The 21990-nt window shown below is 37.3% G+C and overlaps 1 protein-coding gene across 1 annotated transcript in view; it reads right to left on the bottom strand.

The window, feature by feature from the left end:
• Positions 1-19650, bottom strand: part of fat4 (FAT atypical cadherin 4) — a 99993-nt gene extending 80343 nt beyond the window's left edge. Inside the window, exon 1 of the mRNA XM_079390216.1 lies at positions 14445-19650. Within this exon, the coding sequence (XP_079246342.1) occupies positions 14445-19550 (5106 nt within the window). The 5' untranslated portion in view covers positions 19551-19650. The remainder of the gene's footprint in view (positions 1-14444) is intronic.
• Between the last annotated feature and the right edge of the window lie 2340 nt (positions 19651-21990).

Here is a 21990-nt window from a genome sequence, read left to right as displayed (position 1 = left end):
CCCACTCTCGCTCAGAGGTCAAAGGTCAGGGTGGCTTCCTGCTCCAACCCCAGGAGTTCAGAGGTCAAGAAGCGTCCCAAGAGGTCTAGTGGGGTTATGACGGCAGAGTGTCAAAATTGTAAATTGTTTCTCCTAAAACTCCCTTGGAGAAATTAAAACGCACAAACGAGTCACAGTAAGAGCTATAATGAATGTGGACAGCAGCTCAGATCATTTGCTCTGTAAAGAACTTGCAAAAAATATTCACACAATTGGAAAAAGGTAGTTTGTAGACAGATTTTTTTTTAATAGCAAGAAGAGTCAATTTATTATTTTGTTAGAACTGAACTCTAATACTCTAAACACATTTCTAACAAAAGTTGTTTAGTTAACCTTATTTAGACACTCAAGTATTGGTTTAAACTTGTCCAAATGTTGTACCAAAGTTCCTTTCACCTTCACAAAGTTGTGCAAATTTCTAGGTTGAGTTGTAAAAAAAAAAAAAAAAAGTGGTAAATATTTATTTTTAAAAATCATTGCTTTACCTTTTAATAAGACAAGACACTAGAGGGGAATAGGGTAAAAAATAACTAACTTAATGTTCCCTAGTTGATTAATCACAGTACATTAAGACAATTGTTTTGTATTACAAGTTTTATGAAATGTTACGTTTAAATATGCCAATTAAAATACGCTAATTTGAATACATTTTTAGAATTTTAACAACTTTGGATAAATAAAGGTTCCAAATTCTTGGTTGATTTTGTTGATATGTTAGAGTTAAAGTTTTTTACAGAGGGGATTTTGGATTCCTCTCTTTATCACTCCATAAATCAGAAAATACTGTCAACAGACAGAAAACAAACACATTTTCACCATGTTTTTAAGAGTAAAATGTTATATAAATCAGTGTGAATAAAATATGAACAGTAAAAACCTTCAGAATATAGAGAGGAATAAAACTCTAAGTTTTGGTGTATGTAAGTGGTGCTGAAGTGGAGAAAAAAATAATTTTGATAAAACGTCCTGAATCTACTGAAGCAAATAGATAAAGTGTTCAAATAAAACAAGGTGAATGATATATGAACAAACCCTTCAGTAAAATCCTTCAGAATATAAATAGGAATAAAACTGTAAGATTTTTGTGTATGTAAGTGCTGCTAAAGTGGAGAAACAAATTCACAGCCTTTAAAGATACGCATTTTCACAGTGTTTTTAGGAATAAAATGTTGTATATATCAGTGTGAATGAAATATGAACAAACCCCTCAGTAAAAACCTTCAGAATATAGATGGGAATAAAATTGTAAAGTTTGGTGTTTGAAAGTGCTGCTGAAGTTCAGAAAAAACTTTTAAAGATATGCATTGGAATTGAAATCTACAGATGCAAATAGATAAAGTGTCTGTCGAGGTGGAGTCGGTCGCCCCGGCGACACTCCGACCCTCTGAGAACAAACACAGAAACACACTCACACACTCTCAGCGCTGACCGGGGGAAGTGGCACTTAAACTTTACAAGAGAAACACATACATGCAGCAGCACACTGGGGCCTGTGTTCAGCTCAACGCCTTTGTTTGCACCCTCTCGTGTCCCCCTCCATTCACACAGACACACATCAGCCCTCCATACATGCCTCTCTCTCTCTCACACACACACACTACAGGCTACATACAGCGGGTCCAAAAGTCTGAATCTGGGACATTTAATTCCATTTTAAACCTCTAAATAATCAGAACTTTGAGGAATTTGAGCAATTCACTGCAAAAATGTATTTTATTCCTCACTATTTTTGTCTTGTTTTCCAGTACAAATATCTAAACATTCTAAAATCAAGATACATTTATTTAAAGCTGCAGTCTGTAACTTTATTGTGTTCAAAATTTCCCAAATTAATAAGCGAGTACATCATGAGTCCATTTTCCAAACCGTGTTTTTGGCTTATCCTGAGTCACTACAGTACACCTATAATAAGTTTGTATATTCTGACTATTTCAGACTGGTACTGGTGGAACTGCTGCAGAGTAGTCCGGTACCTGCGTGATTCGTCATAGACATAAACAGAGAGAAGTAGCTCCGGCTACAATGTTCTTCTACAAGATGCACACAGTTCTGTTTATTAACCAATAGAGTGCCAAAAGTTATGGACTGCAGCTTTAAACAAGCAAAATGTCATAAGATATTAAGTCTCGTCTTCTGAATAAATGTATCGAAATTTAGTGAGTTTAAGCATAAAACAACTAACAAAAATCTGCTAATGGGGTCAGAATTTGTTTTTTTGTATTTAAATAAATATGGTTACATGATGTGATCAATAAATCAGCATATGTTTCTCTATTACTTTAACCAGTGTTATTTTAGTATGAGATAATATAATTTATATTAATATTAATTTTAGTAAAAATTTTAGAAATTGTGCAGTTTGTTTTTAGAATTTTTAGAATTTTTGTTGTTTTTAAATATGTTATATTATTTTTTTTATTAATTTATGTTTTAGTTTCAGTTTCAGTTATTTTCTCTCTTTTGTTTTGTTATTTTAGTAGTAAACTAAATAAAAAACGAGAAATGGTGTCTTGGAAACTAGCTGAAATAAAAGAAAAGTTTGTTTTTTATATTTTATTTTATTTCAGGTAACATTTATTTCATTTCAAGTAACAAAAATGTTTATTCATGATTTTAGTTTACTATAATAACGTTGATTTTATAAGGTTCAATATAATTTAAGTTGAAATGTCTTAACCAACAAAATAGATTTTTTAATAATGTTGACATTATTATGTTGACATTTTTTTAATGGTCTGATCTGAAATCAAATACATTTCCATTAATATTGCCTTTTAAGTTTTATGTTTATTTATGGAATAATTAATGAAAATTTGCTCTGCAAGCATTTATTGTAGAATGAAGCGTATATATTTGGTCCCTCATTCTCTCCCCATTCAGTTCCCAGTAGTCCATCTTTTTCCCATCATGCTCTTCTCTCTGACCCGTCCGGAGCGGCCTGACACCTCTCCTCACCTCTCTCTCCCGTACGAAACGCCTTCCTTCAGAGCGAGTTCACTTGTAAATGATGTGATTGTGGTCGATTTGACATAGTTCTCCTCTCGCATTCCCTCTTTATCTGGCTGCCCAGAAGAGGAAGTGAATATGGCGGGAATGCGAGGAAAGTTAAAGAGCAAACATCAAGAGCAACTTTCTGACCCAGAGGAGAGAGAGAGCCAGAGATGGACAGGAGATGTAAGGCGTTTTTCACGCTTTAAGAGCTCCTTTAGTTCGCTGCTGTCAGACGGAGACGATTGAGAGAAAAGCCGAGCGACTGAAAGCTCTTTCTCTGCGCGCATTTCTCTCCGCATTTGCATGTAAAAGCTCGCGGACGGCGCTGAATGCTCCTCGCTTCCCCGGAGCCATGGCAACGGCAGAAAAGGTGCAAAATTCAGTCGGCTGAACTTAAAACGACTTTATTAAAGTGTCAGTGATCAGAGAGCGGACACAGAAGCGCTCAGTGTTCGCCCCGAACCGCCGTTACACACTCAAAAAGCTTAATGACCTGCTAAGAGCATTACTTTCTAAAGACTTGTTGACGGAGATTCGATGCTCTCGCCTTAAAAAAAAGATTAATTTGCTGAAAATTGCAGGAATTTGACTGAAACGCAAGAGCTTTTGTGCTGGAAGAGCCAGTGGGAAGTTTTAGATGCTACGCGCCTCACGAACGCTGCTCCCGTTCAATTAATTGGATTCGTTCCAATTAAACACATCTAGCCTTTCTGAATATTAAAGACAATCATGATTAATGCATTACTGTTTATACACAATCAGAGTTATTTTAGTTAACTAAAACTGAAAACATGTTTTCGTTATTTGAAATAAGAAATGTGAATCTGACACAAAATCTAAGAAACTTTATTTCTGCTAGTTTCTCATTTTCATTTAGTTTAACTGGATGTACTAAAATAACTGAAATAAAAATTAATAAAAACTATACAACAAAAATGTATACAAATGACTAAAACACACAACAAAATTACTAAAACTTTAAAATGAACATGAAATCAGAAAATATTAAAAGATATTCTGATTTAAATTATTAACACAAAATATAATAGTATAGCAATGATACTAAAATGACACTGTATGCAATTGATAAATAGATTGAAATGTTAGTTGCTATTTGATCAAATCTTATACACAATAACTTTGTGGTTCACATAACACGCAAACAAAAATTTCTGAACATATGTTTGTCTTATTTTTGAGTAAAATATCTAAAAATTTTATAATTAGGAGAAATTTACGTGAGAAGCAAAATAAGATTATTATTGTTTTTATTTTTTGGGGGAAATCGTCAAAAAAATAGAAATAAAAAATACCAAACAAGCATGTCAATTGGGGTTTTTCTGACCAAATTGGCAGATATTTTGTATCTTGCTTTAATTATAAACTCACTTAATTTTGATTTAAAAAATATCAAAATGTATTGACTTTATGCTTAAGAAAAGAACAAATATATTCCAATGGGGTAATAATAAATAATCTTGTTTTCCTTTTGAATTAAGTTTATTTTTCTGAGCACATTGGCATATATTTGTTCTTGTTTTAAGCAGAAACTCACCTAATTTGTCAGAAAGCAAGGTTTAATATTTTAAGTCATTTTACTTCAGTAAATGTATCTTGATTTAAAGATGTTTAGATATTTGTACAGGAAAACAAGACAAAAATACTGAGGAAGAACATCATTTTTTTTGCAATGTAGAGGTTTTATTGTAATTGTTTATTTCATACTATAATATTTCATATGTTTTATGTAAAAAGGAAGAGCGAAGGAAACTTCATTAGTTCTTACATGCATCAGCTTTGTAAAGATTGAAAGATTATTTGCACAAACTATCATATAACTACTGCAAGTTTATAGTACTAATATGGAGCTTTATGGTCACTATATACATTAAGTTGTCCTAAATATCAAAGAAAGTCAAGAACATTTAGAAAATAACATTTAAAGTATAGACTCTTTCCCACCCAACAACTCATTGTTTTCTCTTCTAAATGTGTTACGTGAAAACGCCATGGACAGAATGAATGGACATCTGAGGATCCGTAAAACGGGATAACAACCCCACACAATAACCCTTCACGCAAAGAGAAAGAGCGAGAAAGGGGATTGAGAATATCTTGTGAGGATGAAGATCAAACTCTTTGCAGGACGTCCTGGGGTTTCTCCGCTCTCCATCGGCTTTGTGTAATTAATGAGTTTCTGATTTATGCACATAACTAACAACAAACAACATCATAAATAAAAAGCATCTCTAATGAAGCTCGTCATAATTACCCCAAAGAGAGTCGTAACGAGCCGGAAAAACAGATGAAACGCATCAACATCTCTGGAATTATGAAATATGAAAGATGCCTTCAGTCTTTAACTTTATATTGTTGTTTATGATGAGACGTGATTAAAGGCGACTGCTCCATAAACCCAAAGACAGAGGGACGATTTCACTAAAACCAGAAAACACATTCTGGCAGCTGCTTCTCAACACAAACTAATTCTGTTCCAGCCATTCAGCTTCAACAGCACAATGATACAAATAAACACGTCTAAATCTACATCTCACACAGAAACTCCCTATTCAATATCAGAGCCTCTCATACAAACACACACAGACCACGGGAACAACGTCCAACACTAATGTTTGCTGAGAACAAACGCTCCAGTCAACATTTAAAGGAATAATTCACTCAGAAACCAAAAGCCTCTCATCATTTTCTTACCCTCATGTTGTTCAGAACAGTGTTACTTACTGTAAGTGCAATTACATACTATTAGATTATTTACATTTTATTAATATTGTAAAATATTGTATTGATATTCTAGAATTAGTTTTTATATTTCTAAAATGCATAAATGTATATTTTAATATTTTTTATGTATTGTGTATTATTCTATTTCTATTTACATTTAAATTTTAGTTAAGGTTTGAATAATGTTGTTGTGGTTTTGTCATTAATATTATTATTATTATTGTTTTAAATTTATTTTAAGTTATTTTAGTAAGTTAAACTGAATGAAAATGAGAAGCATTGTCTTGGCAAGCAGCTAAAAAGAATAAGTTATATTTTTTGTAAATATTTTATTTTGGTTAACGATTATTTTTTCTTTTATGGTTTTAGTTTTAGTTTATTTCATTTAATTTATTTATATAGCACAAATAAACACAACAGGAGTTGCCCACTGTTCTTTACAGAGAATAAAACTAAGATACAAGATAAAAAAGAAAGAAAGCAATAAGACGTAATGAAAATAAAACATAATTAATAATTGCTAAATGCTCGGGCCGGAAGATAAGACTTTATTAGTTAACTATAACCCTGGGTTATAATGTCCATATAAGATGTTTAGCTGAATGTAAGTGAAAAGGAAAAAGAATATAAACCTATTTATTAACAAAGTAAAGTCTGCTGAGACTCTACAAAATATTGTTTTATTGCATAATGACACACTGAAAGAAATTAATTCAGAAATTTCTAGTAAATTTCACAAACAATTACAAAGAAATGGCAAGTTGCACACTGAATTGTAAAGCATACTCCAATCATCTTTGTTTTATTTACAACTTCAAAAAATCATGTTTTACAGTGCATTATTTTCAAGAAATCATTTCAATTAAGTAAAATTCTCATTACCATCACGCAAAAAACTACTAGTTTTGTGTGGAAATGTCATTACGCACTCATCTTTCCTTATACGCTGTAGTTGAAAATCTTATATGCATGTATCATCAAAACTGTCGTGACGCATCTCCACAATTATTTCATGAACAGAAGGCAAGATTTTCAGTGAATAACAACATAAAAGTGTAAGTAGGGATTTAGTGCAGAGTCATAAAAACTACTGTTGAGGCTTTAATAATGAATCTTTGATTGACGAAAGCACCTCAGAGATCTCCCTCTGCTATTGACTTAAGAACGAAACTCATGCAGGTTTGAAACGACACGAGGGTGAGAAAATAATGACTGAATTTCCATTTGGGCTGAAGTAACCCTCCAAACAGAGCTGTAGCCATGCAGCGATATTAAGTTATCTGAGCGAGCCGCCTGAGAATTCATATTCAACATCCAAGAGCCATATGGAAGACATTAGCATCTGTAAGCAGGTTTCTTTCGCTCCAGCTCTAATTTTTCGAGGCTGTTTGAAGGATTTAGAGACACACAATCCTGGCGACTATGCAAACGCTGAAATAACATTAGCGGCTAATACAGTCACACACACACGTAATGCTCGGGGCAGACGGGTCAGGCGACAGATCAGCTCCAGATGAGCAATAACAGCCGACACACACCTAAAACACCTGAAGCAGGTCTGAGATCAGGTTCAGCAAGCGTCACGTGTAAACCGATCCGGACGCGAGGATGAAAAGCTAGCGTTACGATGGAGGCGTCTCACGTTACCACTCACAAATCAGATTAATTTAAGTGCTTAAACCTGATAATGCATTCATAATCTGTGTGTTTGAACCCCAAGAATCGTTATTTTACAAAACAACTTCATATTTTTCAACTAAAACCATATTGTATCTAATCAGCAAATTGAGTGAGTGAATGTGAGAAAAGTTTTTATTAGTAAAAGTTACATTTTTATTTATTTTTTTAGTAAAGTTTTTATTGCTGTTATTACTGCACTTACCCATTATTTTCAATTAAAAAAAGAGAAATTCCTTGAAATTTACAATTACACATGAACACCAAAAAACAACTATGATGCAAAATATTTATATATTTCTTTGAGACGTTTTAATTGATTATATCATTGTTTTAAATGTATAAGAGCATATAATCTGAGGATTACCAGTTTTAACTCCACTGGAATGAATGGAATTTAACTCATGATTGCTCAAAAACAGTCACAATTCATGAAACCTACATATTTCTAACAAAACAACATAATATTACTCTGAAAAGTTTTCAAACAAAATAAATTCATTTTACTTGCTTAAACTTGCTTAAACGTCCACTTTCAGATGAAAAAAGTGATAATTTTTCATCCTGCAATGGTTCATCAACAAAATTCAGTCCCAAAAGTGTGAGTGATATGAGAAAAAGGCTAAATATATTTATATATAAATATACACCTAATGGGACTCCGTACATTCCTAGGTCAAAATATCTAAAAATAAATGTAAAACATCTGGAAATATAAATAAATAATGTGTATTTTGACAGTATTTACAAGGTGCCATTCTCTTACTAAAAACGACGTATTTATTAGACATTTTTATGTATCCAAATGTGTTATGATTAAACCTGACAGACACACTTCATATGTCAGTGAATGGAAACATGAGAACGATGTAAAAAAATAAATAAATAATCGTCTGACCTCAGGAGGAGACGTTAGCATGCATCTGGTAGCCGTGGCTCTGCCTGCAGAGAGGCATGATGGGAAATAATAAGCATGTCATGATTGGAGTCACATGGCTGTCAGTTGTCACACACACACAAAGGCGACACGCAGAGACGACACACATGCACACACACACACACACAGAGTTCACAAACACTCCCGGCCGTCTCACTGTGAACCACACAAACGCCTGTCAATTCATAATTCATAAACTCGAAGGACCGACTGAACACAAGCTCATATTAGGGCTGAGCAACTGATCAAAATAAAACAGAAATTGCAATATGGCTGAAATATAGTGAAAGAAACATATGCACGCTGTGTTTCAGTGCTGTGTTCATTTACACGTGAGCGGCTCATGATCTGGTGTTTTCTGTGTCTCAGGTCATAGTAATAATAATAATAATAATAATTTCCAGGGCTCAAGGATGCATCTACAGTGAATCTGGCTTTATTACACAAAGGTCACCCATCATAATAATAATTATAGTAATTATTATTATTATTAAATCTTTTTTTTTAAATGGAATACTACAAAAGTATCATTGAAAAAGTAATATTTATTACTTATTTTTATAATTAATTACAAATATTAAATAAACTATGTATAATGATACATAATCAAATTAGAATAACAAAATTTATTTTGTTCATTGAAATAAAACTTTTAATCAAAATAAAATGTTTAATTATTATTAAATACTCATTGTTTTATTGTACAGTACAAAAGCATTATTGCAATAATAAACATTCTTATTTAATACTTTTATTTAATTATACAAATATGCATTACATTTGCAAACAATTATGCATTAAATATGCAATATGATTTGTGGAAAGTTGAATTCTGCAGACAATTTCTATTTTTATCAGAAAAACTGTAATTAGATTTTCTTTTTCTTTCAACCCTAGTTCAGATTCAAAATATGGAATAATGATTATGATAGTGTTGTTGTTATTAACTAACACTAATAAAATTAGATTTTGTTAATTAAAATAAAATTAAATTAAATATAAATATTAGGGTAAACATACCTATTCAGCTCACTTCCATTTTTGAGCTCAGATTATAAAAAGAAACAAATATGTGTTATTTATTTAATATATTAACCAGTTGATGTGTTAGTTGCTATAGACCTCCTGTAAAACTGGGCATCACACACTAAACGACTGCTAGTGCAGACACAGAAATGTGCTCTTTGTTTGTGTTCATCCCCATGAAGGAAATGTGTTATTGGTGTGTTTTATCTATTTTTTGAATATGTGTTACTAAGCTGAACGTGGACTAGTCTAGATGTTGCAGAGTGCTCAGATGACACCTCACTATGAATATATATCTGATCAAATCGAATGCCCTGTTCGCTTGATTTTAGTGTTTAGTGTATTTATTTATTTTTTTGACTTTGTACCTTCAAATAAAACATTTTTCAATTATTCTTCAAAAGGTTTTTTTTTTTTAAATAAAACATGATGTGTTTAGAGGATACACAAATCTAACCATTAAGCACAGCCAGACTTTTTGCATTTAATGATGTATATCGTAATCAAAATTATTTTGTCATTTAAAATAAAATTATATAGTTTTTTGTGAGAGATTAATATTTTATTTTAACATAACTTTTTGTACCGAAACCAATATCTTGAGCACTAAAAATGTCTCAACGTAGATTTTGGTGAGCTTAACAGGCACGTTTACCCTCGATACAAAACTGAAACTTAAAAACTGAAACGAAAATCAGAAATGTTGCATTTGCGACTAATTAAAAACAATACAAAAACAGTAACTGAAATAAAAAATAATAAAAAAAGATCAAAATGACAGCACAAAGCATGTCACAAAATTACTAAAACTTAAAATGAAAATATTAAAATCAAAGCTAATTTAAATATTAAAACACACCATAATAGTATTCTAAACAGTACTAAAATGTCACTTATGAAGTAGTTGTATTCTGATCATGTGATCTTTGTCTCTTCACCTGCACGGGTCTGTGTCGCGGTGCAACACGTTCATCTCTTCCTCAAGCGCTTTCCTATTTCATATTGTGTCAATGAAGCTTTTGAGTCCCTTAAACTCAAATCAACTCAATCGACTGAATTTACTCACAAAGGCACTTCCTGAAGCCTGACCCACAATTAGTGCCACAAACACACCCATAAATCACTGTCAGCCGTCAACACACACACACACACACACACACACACACTCAGACAGACAGGCAGAAAGACACAGTCATGCTGAGTTTGTAAAAGTGTAGCACAAAAACTCAAAAACACACGCAGCTGTTTTCAATTACGCAGCCAAACACACAAACACATGCGGCTGCCGCTGCTGTCTGCATACGACCACCATTCTCCAACTCTTTAAAATCAGACTCTTACAGCAAACATCCGTTTCTATGAGCGCAAACAAACTAATTCATTTCTCAGTTCACATGTAAGAAAGATCCAGACAATATTAGATTTACTGCCGTTAGTGAAGTCAACCATCACTGCACGGCAAAACATCATGTTCTTCCGCAGGATTTCTGTCTTGATTTCCAGTACAAATATCTGAACCTTCCTAAATCCGCATACATTTACTAAAGATGCAAAATGACTTGAGATATCAAGTCTTGTTTTCTGAGAAACTGATCAAAACTGAGTCAGTTTTGGCCTAAAACGAGATCAAATATCTTTCAATGAGGCCAGAAAAATAATCTAGTTTTGTCCTTGAATTAAGTTTAATTTTCTGACTCCACTGACAGATATTTGTTCTTGTTTTAAGCATAAACACACTTCATTTTGATGCATTTTTCAGTTGATTTTAATACAGTTTTCAGAAAACCAGGCTAAATATCTCAAGTCGTTGTGCATCTCCAGTAAAATGCATCTTGATTTGAATAAAGTTTATCTTTCTGACACCACTGACAGAAACTTGTTCTTGATTTATTCATAAACTCACTTCATTCTCTCTTAGTTTTCTCACTTAATGCTTCTTGATTTAAGAATCTTTTGATGTTTGAACTGGAAAACAAGACAAAAATACATCATTTGTTTTAATACTCATAGTGATGTGATCAAATCTCTAACACTTCAGATAAGTTTAATACATACTGTTGAATTTAAATGGATGGGACTGCAATTCAAAAGCAGAATTAAAATGAACTGAAAATCAAAGAAATTCATGCAACTGTTATTTTTAACTAAAAAGCTAAATTTATCAAGACAAACTATAAATCTCGAGACAACAATGCCTTGTTTGAAAGTTTTAAAAAATTAAAAAAGAAAACTTTAGTGGAGCAGGGTGGAAAAACACTTCATTTCCCAGAATGCATCAGCTGTGCGAGGCTTCCTGTCATCTCAACTTCCTGTGGATTGTGGCCTATTCAATTCAAATTCCAACTCATGAACTGAAGGTAAGACAATTCTGTGCTCAGTTTTTCTCCAGATACCAAAGTCTCAAAGATTTCTCATCAAATGACCTGAGCTGCTCTAAACTCTGTCTGGATGTTTTATGGGGGACATTTATGCTCCTCATACTTTGTGCATTAATTATTGGCTATTATATTTTAGTAATTTATATCTTCACTATAAACAGACACACAAATGAATCAAAGACTCTTTCAGAACAACAGAAATTGTTGATGAAAAAAGGAAATTACAGATAAAACCATAAAGATGTGACTAACATCTATGCATTTAGCAGATGCTTGTATCACTAAATCAGTGTTTTTGTCTTGTTTTGCCGTTAAATATGTATTTGTTTTTAAAGGAAAGATTAATTGCATAAGACATGTTTTCAGAAAATAAATCTTAAATTATGTGTGTTTTTCTTACATCAATGGCAAATTGTTTTAGGTATAAATCTAACAAAGTGTTGTTAGATTTATACATAAAACAATTTGCCTTTGAGGTAGGAAAAATACACAATTTAAATAATTTAAGATTTATTTTCTGAAATGGATTTATGCTTAAAACTAGGGTTAAAAATGTGCTAATGGAGTTAGAATAATACACAACATTTAGAGAGAGAGAGATGGTTCAGAGAGGAATCTGGATGCGTACATCCATCCTCCCACCGCTCAACGAGAAAAGAGAGAAAGGGAGTAAAGAGGAAGAAGAGAGAGACGAGTAATAAGCCCTAAATCAGTCATTTTAGAGAAACCACACATACATTACAGCAGCAGACAGACAGACAGAAATAAGAGAAAGAGAGAGAGAGCATCAGAAAAGCACTGTGGGGTCACTATAGAACAGGTTAGTTTATGTCAGATGCAAACAAAATATACATATATTAAATTCCCATGTATGAAATATATTATCATATGAACATACTTGAAACCTATTAGAAATGTATATCTATATGTAACATAATACTCTTGATACAAGGCAATATATTTCATTTCCAAATGGGATGATCAGTATGTTTTCCTTGTTATTTTGCATTGAAACTGTGAAGCCAAACAATCACACAAACACACACATTTACTTCCAAATGGGACATTGCATAGACTTCTAATGTTATATACAGCTAATTATACATTCTGCAAAGCAACCCTAACAGAAAATGTCTTGCATTTTTACATTTCTAAAAAAACTTACAATCGAGGACCTAATTTTTCCCCAAAATGTGGTTAAGTTGGTACACACACACACACACACACACACATACACACACGCACACACACACATAGAGTTAGAGCAGCTCTAATGTCACCCACATCTGCTTTCATTGTCACTGCTGTACAGTTTGATCTTCACTTCACATGGACACTTTCACACAGCCTCAGATGAGTTACTTCAGCACACCGTTAGCTGACACAAACGATGACACCCCTCACAAAACAAAGCAAAGCATACCCAAACCGTTTTGGCTTCAATTACGCTCACTCTCTTTCTCTCGGAATGGAGAGCAACGCCTCTCGGGAAGCTATTTTCAAGACTCTAACACAAAGCACATTTCATCACAACAGCAGAGAACGAAAAAAAAAATCCACTTTATAAACGCGAATCATCAAGCCTGTAATAATATAAAATTTTTGGTTCCAGTTGAAATTTCCAAAACACACACATATATAGAATCACATTTGTTTTTCATTTGAGCAGAGGCCTGCGCACACAAACCCACAAGCCCAGTGTAGAATTTCATCTGGTTCCTGCAGCCGAGAGTTTAACTCTATCCCTCGAGGGAGAGTTTAGCGGGAGCAACGCAGATGTGTCGCAATGTACCAACTGAACGTGCGGATTAAGTTTCACTTTTAGAGATTCCTCCTCTTACTCCACTCAACCCCCTCTGAAAGGAAATTTCTATTCACTGAGACTTAGAGGGTCAGCTGAATTAAATGGTCACTTATTGCCTGTTCAGGCAAAGCTGGTGGCACAAAGCAGGGTCTCATGGACCACCCTGCACCGACATCGCCCGGGGCGTTCAAACCCCGGTTAATTCCTCCGCTTACTCGGCGGGGGACAGGTATCTGAGACCCACACGCAGATCTCCACCACTCATTTCCCTTTCACCCTGCCTTTCCTTGGCCAGAAAACGATTACAATAAGAAAGAAACAAACAATTCCATCCTGTGGTTTCATGTTATTAATATCTGCAATCATGCTGTCTGGGCGTCTGATTTGTTGAATTTGTCGCTGCTGATAAGAGAGATTAGTTCATTCGCATCAGGAACGTAAAGCTGCGCATTTTACCCAGGGTTCCCCTCTCTTTGCACAGCGAGCGCTCTGCTCTAAGATTAAGGCCTGCACTCTCTCCGAGCTGAAACAATACAGCTAGCCTGCCAAAAAACAAAGCCCACATTCTCAAGTGCAAAGCAATTTATACTTAATACAACCCAGATCGTCTAAAAAAGAACAGGGGGGAAAAAAACAAGCAGGAACTTTAGTAATGCACATACGGTTATCCAACACTCGCTCATATACTCGTTCAGGTTTTTCCACCACATTCACACAAATGACTTAAGCACATGTTTCAGAATATGTTCCCATAGATTTCCTTTCGCACAATATGCAAGAGCCATCAAAATCACTGACACCTCCCTTCACCCCCCCCCCCCCCCAAGTAAAAAGAAACGTGATTACTCACCTCTGCATGTTGCGTTCTGGGCCGGCTGGCGTCGGCCTCAATGGCGTACACGTCTATCAAGTAGAGGTCCGAGCCTTGCTCCCGGTCCAGTTCTGCAGCTGTCTGGATCACCCCGGAGTGGCGGCCAATGGTGAAAAGCCGGCCTGCGGCTTTCCCTCCGCTCCTGACTGAAACAATAAAAAACTCCACCTTGGTGCCGATGCCACGAGGACTGGAGGCATCCAAAGAGATGACGCTGGTTCCAGGCGGTTGGCCCTCCTTTAGAATAGTGATGTATTTGGGTTGGGAGAAGACCGGGCCATCCGTACCCTGAAGGATGATGGTCAGCTCCGTCCTTGAGGTCTTGCGATCTGTGCCGTGATCCGTAGCCGACACAGTCAGACTGTAGATGAGCTTTGAGGGAACGAGTTGAGAGGCGAGTCTGATATCTCCACTGTAGCGGTCCATGATAAACGTATCTGAATCTCCCCTCACGAGTTCGTACTCCACCTCTCCATTGGCACCCTCGTCGGGGTCGAAAGCCACTACTGTTGTCAGAATAGAACCGATTACTATGTTGGATTCTGCCACTAGGGCATTCTGGGAGATAAATATGGGCACGTTGTCATTTTGGTCCGTCACCCATATGGTAATGTTTTTCAGAGCAAAACGGCGGAACTCGACCGGCACGGCTTGGTCGGTCGCTTTGATGGTCAGCTCAAAGAGGTTGGAGAACTCTCGGTCGATCTCCTTGTTCGTAAATATCACTCCAGATGCAGGGTCGATGCGGAAATGCGCACCCCTAGGAGTCTGAATGACGATGGAGTACTCCAGCTGGCCATTGATGTCGGCATCGGTGTCGTGAGCGGTTATAGTCATGACAGAAGTGGACAGAGGGAGGTTTTCAGGGATGGATTTGAAAATGTCACCCGGTGTAAAAACAGGAGGGTTGTCATTAAAATCTCTCACGTGAATGATGACCGGAATAGAGGAAGACCTGGATGGCCTCCCGCTGTCTTTGGCTGTGACGTTGAGTTTGTATAGGGACTGCGTTTCATAATCCAGTTTTTTTACCAGGAAAACGCTGCCAGTGTTGGGACTGATGCTAAAAGTGCCGTGGTTATTGGTGGCAGAAATGCTGTATGTGATGTCGGCATTGGATCCAGAGTCAGAGTCTGTGGCGGTTATGGAGGCGACCAGCTCTCCAATCCGCATGTTCTCGAGCACATCCACTGTGAGAGTTGTTTTGTGAAACAATGGAGAGTTATCGTTATCATCCAGAACACTGATGCTCAATACACAAGTGGATGAAAGAGGCACAATCCCAGAGTCCTCCGCCATGATTTTGAGGGAGTATAAGGGTGTTGTCTCGTAATCTAGTTTTCCCACTAGAGTAACTTGACCAGAAGTGCTGTCAATGCTGAACTGTTTCTCCTCATTTCCCTCCATGATGTCGTAGTGAACAAGGCCGTTTTTATTCTCGTCTATGTCTGAGGCCGAGACTCGGAGCAGCTGCATCAAGTTCTGGGCGGATTCTGAGATTGAGGCCTGGTAAATGTCTTTGGTGAATTTGGGTGGGTTGTCGTTGATGTCCTGTATGTACACTTGAACTTTTGCCTGGTCTTTGAGAGGTTTGGGAAGGCCCTGATCGGAGGATACGACGGTGAAACTGAACACTGCGGCACCTCTCTGTCTCATAAGAGATTCGCGGTCAAGCTGCAGCGTGCTAGTCAATGCGCCCGAAATAGCGTTCAGCTCAAAATTTGGCTGCGGCGTTTCAAAGGAGTAACGAACCTCGCTGTTCGGCCCAAAGTCTTTATCCTCAGCGAAAACCAGCCCGACGAAAGAGCCTCGCTCCTGCTCTTCCTCGAAGTGGAACACATAATTTGTGCTGTTGAAAAGCGGACGGTTGTCGTTGACATCGTCGAGAAGAATCGTCACATTAACACTAGCGCTCAGCGGCTCAACGGCTCTATCTTTGGCCACCACTAATAAACTATACCGATCTTGAACTTCTCTATCCAAATCTGCTTTAATATACAACTGCCCATCAGGGAAAATCCCAAAAATGTCATTTATGTTTCCGCTTACGATGTCATACACAATTTCCCCATTGAGTCCAGAGTCTTTATCGCTGGCCTCCACTTTAAAAAAGCGACTATTAACCGGCTCAGATTCTAGAATGGTGACTTCATAAGAAAGCTGGTCAAAAACTGGTGCGTTGTCATTAACGTCGTACACGCTGATGGTGAGAATGAGGCTGGAGGTGCGCTGAGGAACGCCAAGGTCAGAGGCCATGACCTCCACCTGGTAGGAGCTAGTGGTGACTTCTAAGGGGCCAGTGAGGGTGATCAATCCATGTCTCTCGTGGATATGAAATAAGCCTTTGGGGTTCTGTTTAAGGCTGTATATGACCATACCATTGGTCCCCTCATCAGGATCCGAAGCTTTAGCTTGGAATATTTGATGTCCAGTGGCCCAGTTTTCGACAGCGCTGACATGCTCGACGTTGTGAATGAAATGAGGGGCGTTATCGTTCAAATCCTTCACTGTGATATTTACTAACGCTTCCCCAGTGACCTCCCCACCCCTAGCAATCACCCTGAGCTGGTAAAACGCCTGCTCTTCTCTGTCTATCAGACCTGAAGCTGTGATCTGCCCTGTGCTGCCTTTGATAGCAAACAGACCGCGCTGATCCCCCGATGCGATCAAATAAGTGATGTTTGTGATCACATCTACCGTGGTGGCCGACACGCTGCCAATAATGGCGTCAACGGCCACGTTCTCAAACATAACAAAGCTGTACTCTTTCTGACTGAACACGGGAGGGTTATCTTGCGTGTCTACAACAGTGACTGTGACTATAGCTTGTGTGTTTGAGCGCAAACCGCCTTCGTCCGTTGCGGTGACCTGCAGCTGATAAGCGGTTTTCTCCTCTCTGTCGAGTGGCACTAAAGTCGTGATTTTACCAGAGTTGCTGTTGATGTGAAATTTGTATGAATCACCAGCAGAGATGGCATATTTTACAGTGCCATTACGGCCAAGGTCAGGGTCGGAAGCTGTTACACTAGTCACAAATGATCCCAAAGGCTCGTTTTCTTTAATATTGGCAAAATACTGCACGGGGTAAAACACTGGGCTGTTATCATTAACGTCCTTCAGTGTGATGTTGACTTTGCAGATGGAGTAAAGGGGGGGCGTTCCTGCATCTGTGGCTTTGATGTGCAGCAGATAGGAGCTCTCTTCTTCTCTGTCTAACTCTGTGGCTGTACTCAACCGGCCTGATATTGCATCTAACCTGAACTTATTTTGAATGCTCACGGGGGTTTCAGGGTCAAATGAGAACCGGACCGTGCCATTGGCACCAAGATCCGAATCTGTGGCAGACAGAACCACAAGCTCGGATCCGGCCGGCGAATGCTCGACTAATGAAATGTGATATGTGCTTTGAGTGAAAGTGGGGACTTGATCGTTAACGTCGGTGATGTTCACTATTAATTTAGTGTAGGAAATTTTCGGCTGCAGGCCTTGGTCTTTGGCACTGATATTTAACACTATTTGAGAAGCTATTTCCCTATCGAGCTCTGCTGCGCTGGTAACCAAACCGCTGTTTTCACTGATGGCAAACCAGCCCAAACTGTTTCCAGACACCAGTGAGTAGCGGAGATTGGCGTTCTGCCCGGAGTCTCCATCTGTGGCTGAGACCCCTTTAATGTAGCTGCCTTTAGGAATGTCCTCCCTTATGTCTACCCTATACACAGCTTCCTGAAATATGGGCGGATGGTCGTTAATATCGTTCACAAATATAACCAGACTTGCAAAAGATGAGCGAGCGACAGGCCTGCCGTTATCTGACACTGAAACGGTGAGGTTGTAGGAGGAGATCCGCTCTCGATCGAGCACACTGGCTACTTTGATTAGGCTCAGATTGGGGACGGGTGAACTGTGGACTTCAAAGTGTCTCTGTTCGTTTCCACCAAGTATAGAAACTGAAATATTACCATTAGCTGTAGATGAATCTGAATCAGAAACCGTTAATAGTGCCACTACAGTGCCCACCTGTGCATTCTCATCCACCGAAGCGAATTTGGCTGTGGTAGGGAAGTATCGAAATTTAACTATGGGGTCATTGTCATTCACATCAAGCAGTTTTATAGTCGCTTCTGACCTGCCTGAGAGAGAAGGGACGCCGTTGTCTACTGCATGGATAGTGAGGGAATACTCCTTCCTTGTCTCATAATCCAACCCCTCCTTTATAATCACAGTCCCAGCCTTAGGGTCTATCTGAAAAGGAGTTCCTTCATCTAAAACATATGTTATATCAGCATTTGCACCCTCGTCCAGATCTGTGGCTGTTATTTGCAAAACACTAGAGCCAATGGCAGTGTCCTCAAACACACTGGTCTGGTAATGATCCTGGTCAAAAGCAGGTGGGTTGTCGTTTATATCCTGAATGGTGACGTTTACCTGCAGATACCCAAACTTTTTAGGCTCTCCTTTGTCTTCCACTTGAATGAGGAGCTGATAGAAGGGGGTTAATTCTCTGTCCAGCCCTCCTGTGGAGACCAAGTGCAGAAAAGCGCCCTCTCCGCTCGGGTTGACGGTGATATCCAGGCGAAACTTTCGCTGTTCGTTCCCGCTGATGATTCTGTAGGTGGTGTGATCCACTCCGTTGGTCCCGATGTCCGCGTCTGTTGCGGTGTCCAGAATCACCTGACGCCCGCTGCTCGCGTCCTCTTTGAACGACACCACGATCGACGCGTCAGGAAACACCGGCGCGTTGTCGTTAATATCCAAAACCACGATGCGCACCTCGGTGGGGTAAGTGGGCTGGCTGGACAGAACCACCACATTAATGATGTTACCAGGCAGAACTTCTCTGTCGATCACGGAGGACGTGTAGATGACGCCCGTCGTGGCGTTGATGGAAAAAAGTTTGTGGTGTTCGCTGAATCTGTACGTAAAAGAGGGTTTGGTGTCGATGGTGCCCACATATGTGCCCACCGGCTGCTCCTCCAGAACCTCAAACTCCTGCCGAACTTGACTGGATAAAGAGTAGCGCGATAAAGTCCAGAAAACGAACAAAATGAGGTGCAAAGTGTCTAGAGATCTACCTGAAAGCGCCATGATCACAGATCCAGTCAGGGTTTTTCCGAACCTGATACATTCACCTCAGATTTGCAACATTGTATCCAAAAAAAAGCGGCGATCAAAGGAAATGTATCCAAAGCGCGCTTGCCGTTTCAAACAAACTTGAGGTAAAGAGTTCCTAAAGAGAGTTGTAGATCCGCGGGGGTATCCTTAAATATCCGTTTTAGGGAGGAGAAAGGGTTCATTCGCTGTAAAATCCTGTCAGAATTCATCCAGCAAAACTTCGCCTTCCTCTCAGGATCATTATGATGATGATGATGATGATGAAGATGATGATGGAGTTTCCATTGTGAGGAAAAGGAAAGTTCGCTACGATTAAATCCTCCTGAGAGTTTTTCCTCAAGGAAATAAAGCAGCTCTAATGTTATCCCTGTGATTCTGATACGGGATGTCCCGCGGAATAACGGTGACCAAACTTCACTTTACTGTCCTGACAGAGAACAAAAGCCCGAGATGAGAAAACTCCCGCCCTCCTGTCCTGCTGTTGGCTCTCCGTGCGTGACCCCGCCCCTCTCTGGCTCCCAGTTCTATTGTAAAGTCATCTCCTCGGGTGCTGATTGGCTGAGGCGGCTGTCAATCATCGCGTACACTGAATATTATACCAGAGCTGCGCTGCAGGTATTGAATGTACCGTTATGTGCCACAATAACACCAACCCCTCATTTACATGCCTACCTTCTTTAGTATCGGTCTTTATAAGAGTTTAAATACATGAATGTGTTTTTCAGTATATTTGTAAAAATAAATAATTATATAAATAATAGATGTAGAAAAATGATTGCAATTATTTGTGACTTGTTTTACGGTCCGAAATATCTAAACATTTTTAAATCAAGGTACATTTGCTTTGATTTGATTATTTAGCATATTATGTCTTGTTTTCTGATAGATAAATAAATTGATCAATTAATAAACAAACATTAAGTGAGTTAATTAATTTTCTAAAATTAAGTAAATCTTATCCTGTATCACTTGTGTGTTTCAATGTTTCAATATTTGACTAAAATAATTATTTATTTATTTGCAGTGTGTCTGAAGTTTCTCATGCTCTGTTGGGAAATGTCTTGAGTTTTATTAGTTTATTAACATGTTTCAGATGCAACAGTTTATCAATGGAAAGCTCATAAGCAGATTCACAAGTGCATAGCGCCATCTAGCGGTCATATAAAGTAGTTATCTGATGAAGTCCAGCGGTCAAACTGGCTTTATTTCCTTTATTAATTGGTGAAACAAGCCTTCCCCTTCACATGACCCATCTCCCCGGAGAGCAGGCGCTGATCTGTCCTCTGTAGATGTGGTATAACCGGATCTGCACTAATCTCTGAGTTCAATCCACTGGCGTTATTCTGTTTGTGCTGATCTTTTAATTGGGCCCGATGCCTGGATGTTTGTTTCCTCTTTAATTAAAAGCGTCTGCTGGGTCTGATGAGCCTAATTTTAGCGCATTAATGCAGCATTGATGCTCCACTGACCTACTTCAGGAACAAACAAGTACACAAGACTTCGAGACTTCACCACTGATCTGAAGACGATGGCTGGAGAACTTTTAATTGATTTAAAATAAGAAATTAGGCCGCTTTGGGAAGAACTAACTAACCTCTCATGCAAACCTGCTGAAAGAAATGTTCTGTCTTTCTTGCCGGGGCTAGTATCTGTAAGGTTTTACTTAAAAGTGTGTTTTCTCTAGCAGTGTTTTCCATGTTATCTAGTTCAAATCTGTGATATACTAACTTAATGAACTTCTCTGTCTGTTGTCCCAAACAAAACATTAATATAAAGTCTGCTTGAACCATAAGGGAACCGAATAAACCCAGGTTCAACTTTTCTCAGGTTAATTATTGTCAGGTTATACACAAATGCAGAATTGTATTAGGGTAAGATGTCACGTTTTTATGTATTTATGCTGTAATTGCTGGTTCAATGGGTTAAATACAATATTTTTGATGTTGTTTGTTTGTTTGTTTTTGTTCTGCAATAAGGTTTATAGGCTACTGATTTTGCTGAAAAGCCAAAGAAATTATTATTTAATTTATTTATTATGACAACTTTATTTATACAAATATATTTTTTATTTATTTTATTTAGACCTTTTTATACATTTATTCTAAAATATAATATTCGAATAATATGATATTATTATTATTATTGATCATAATAATTATTATTATTACTATTATGTGTTTATTTATGAAAACTATTTTTATTTCCTTGTTTATTTGTTTTTCATTTACTTATTTATTTCGTTATTTATTATGGAAGCTATATTTATTTATTTAGCCAAACAGATTTTTTTCTTACGTATTTATTTAGTTATTTATTTACTTATTCTGAAATATGCAATAATATAATTATTAGAATATTACTATTATTATTAATAATAATATTTTATTTTATTATATATTTTTTTCTCAAAAGA

The sequence above is a fragment of the Barbus barbus genome (assembly GCF_936440315.1).
Source record: "Barbus barbus genome assembly, chromosome: 33".
Classification (NCBI taxonomy): domain Eukaryota; kingdom Metazoa; phylum Chordata; class Actinopteri; order Cypriniformes; family Cyprinidae; genus Barbus; species Barbus barbus.
The sequence above is the reverse complement of the archived record's forward strand: the minus strand, read 5'-3'. Positions and strand labels throughout refer to the sequence as shown.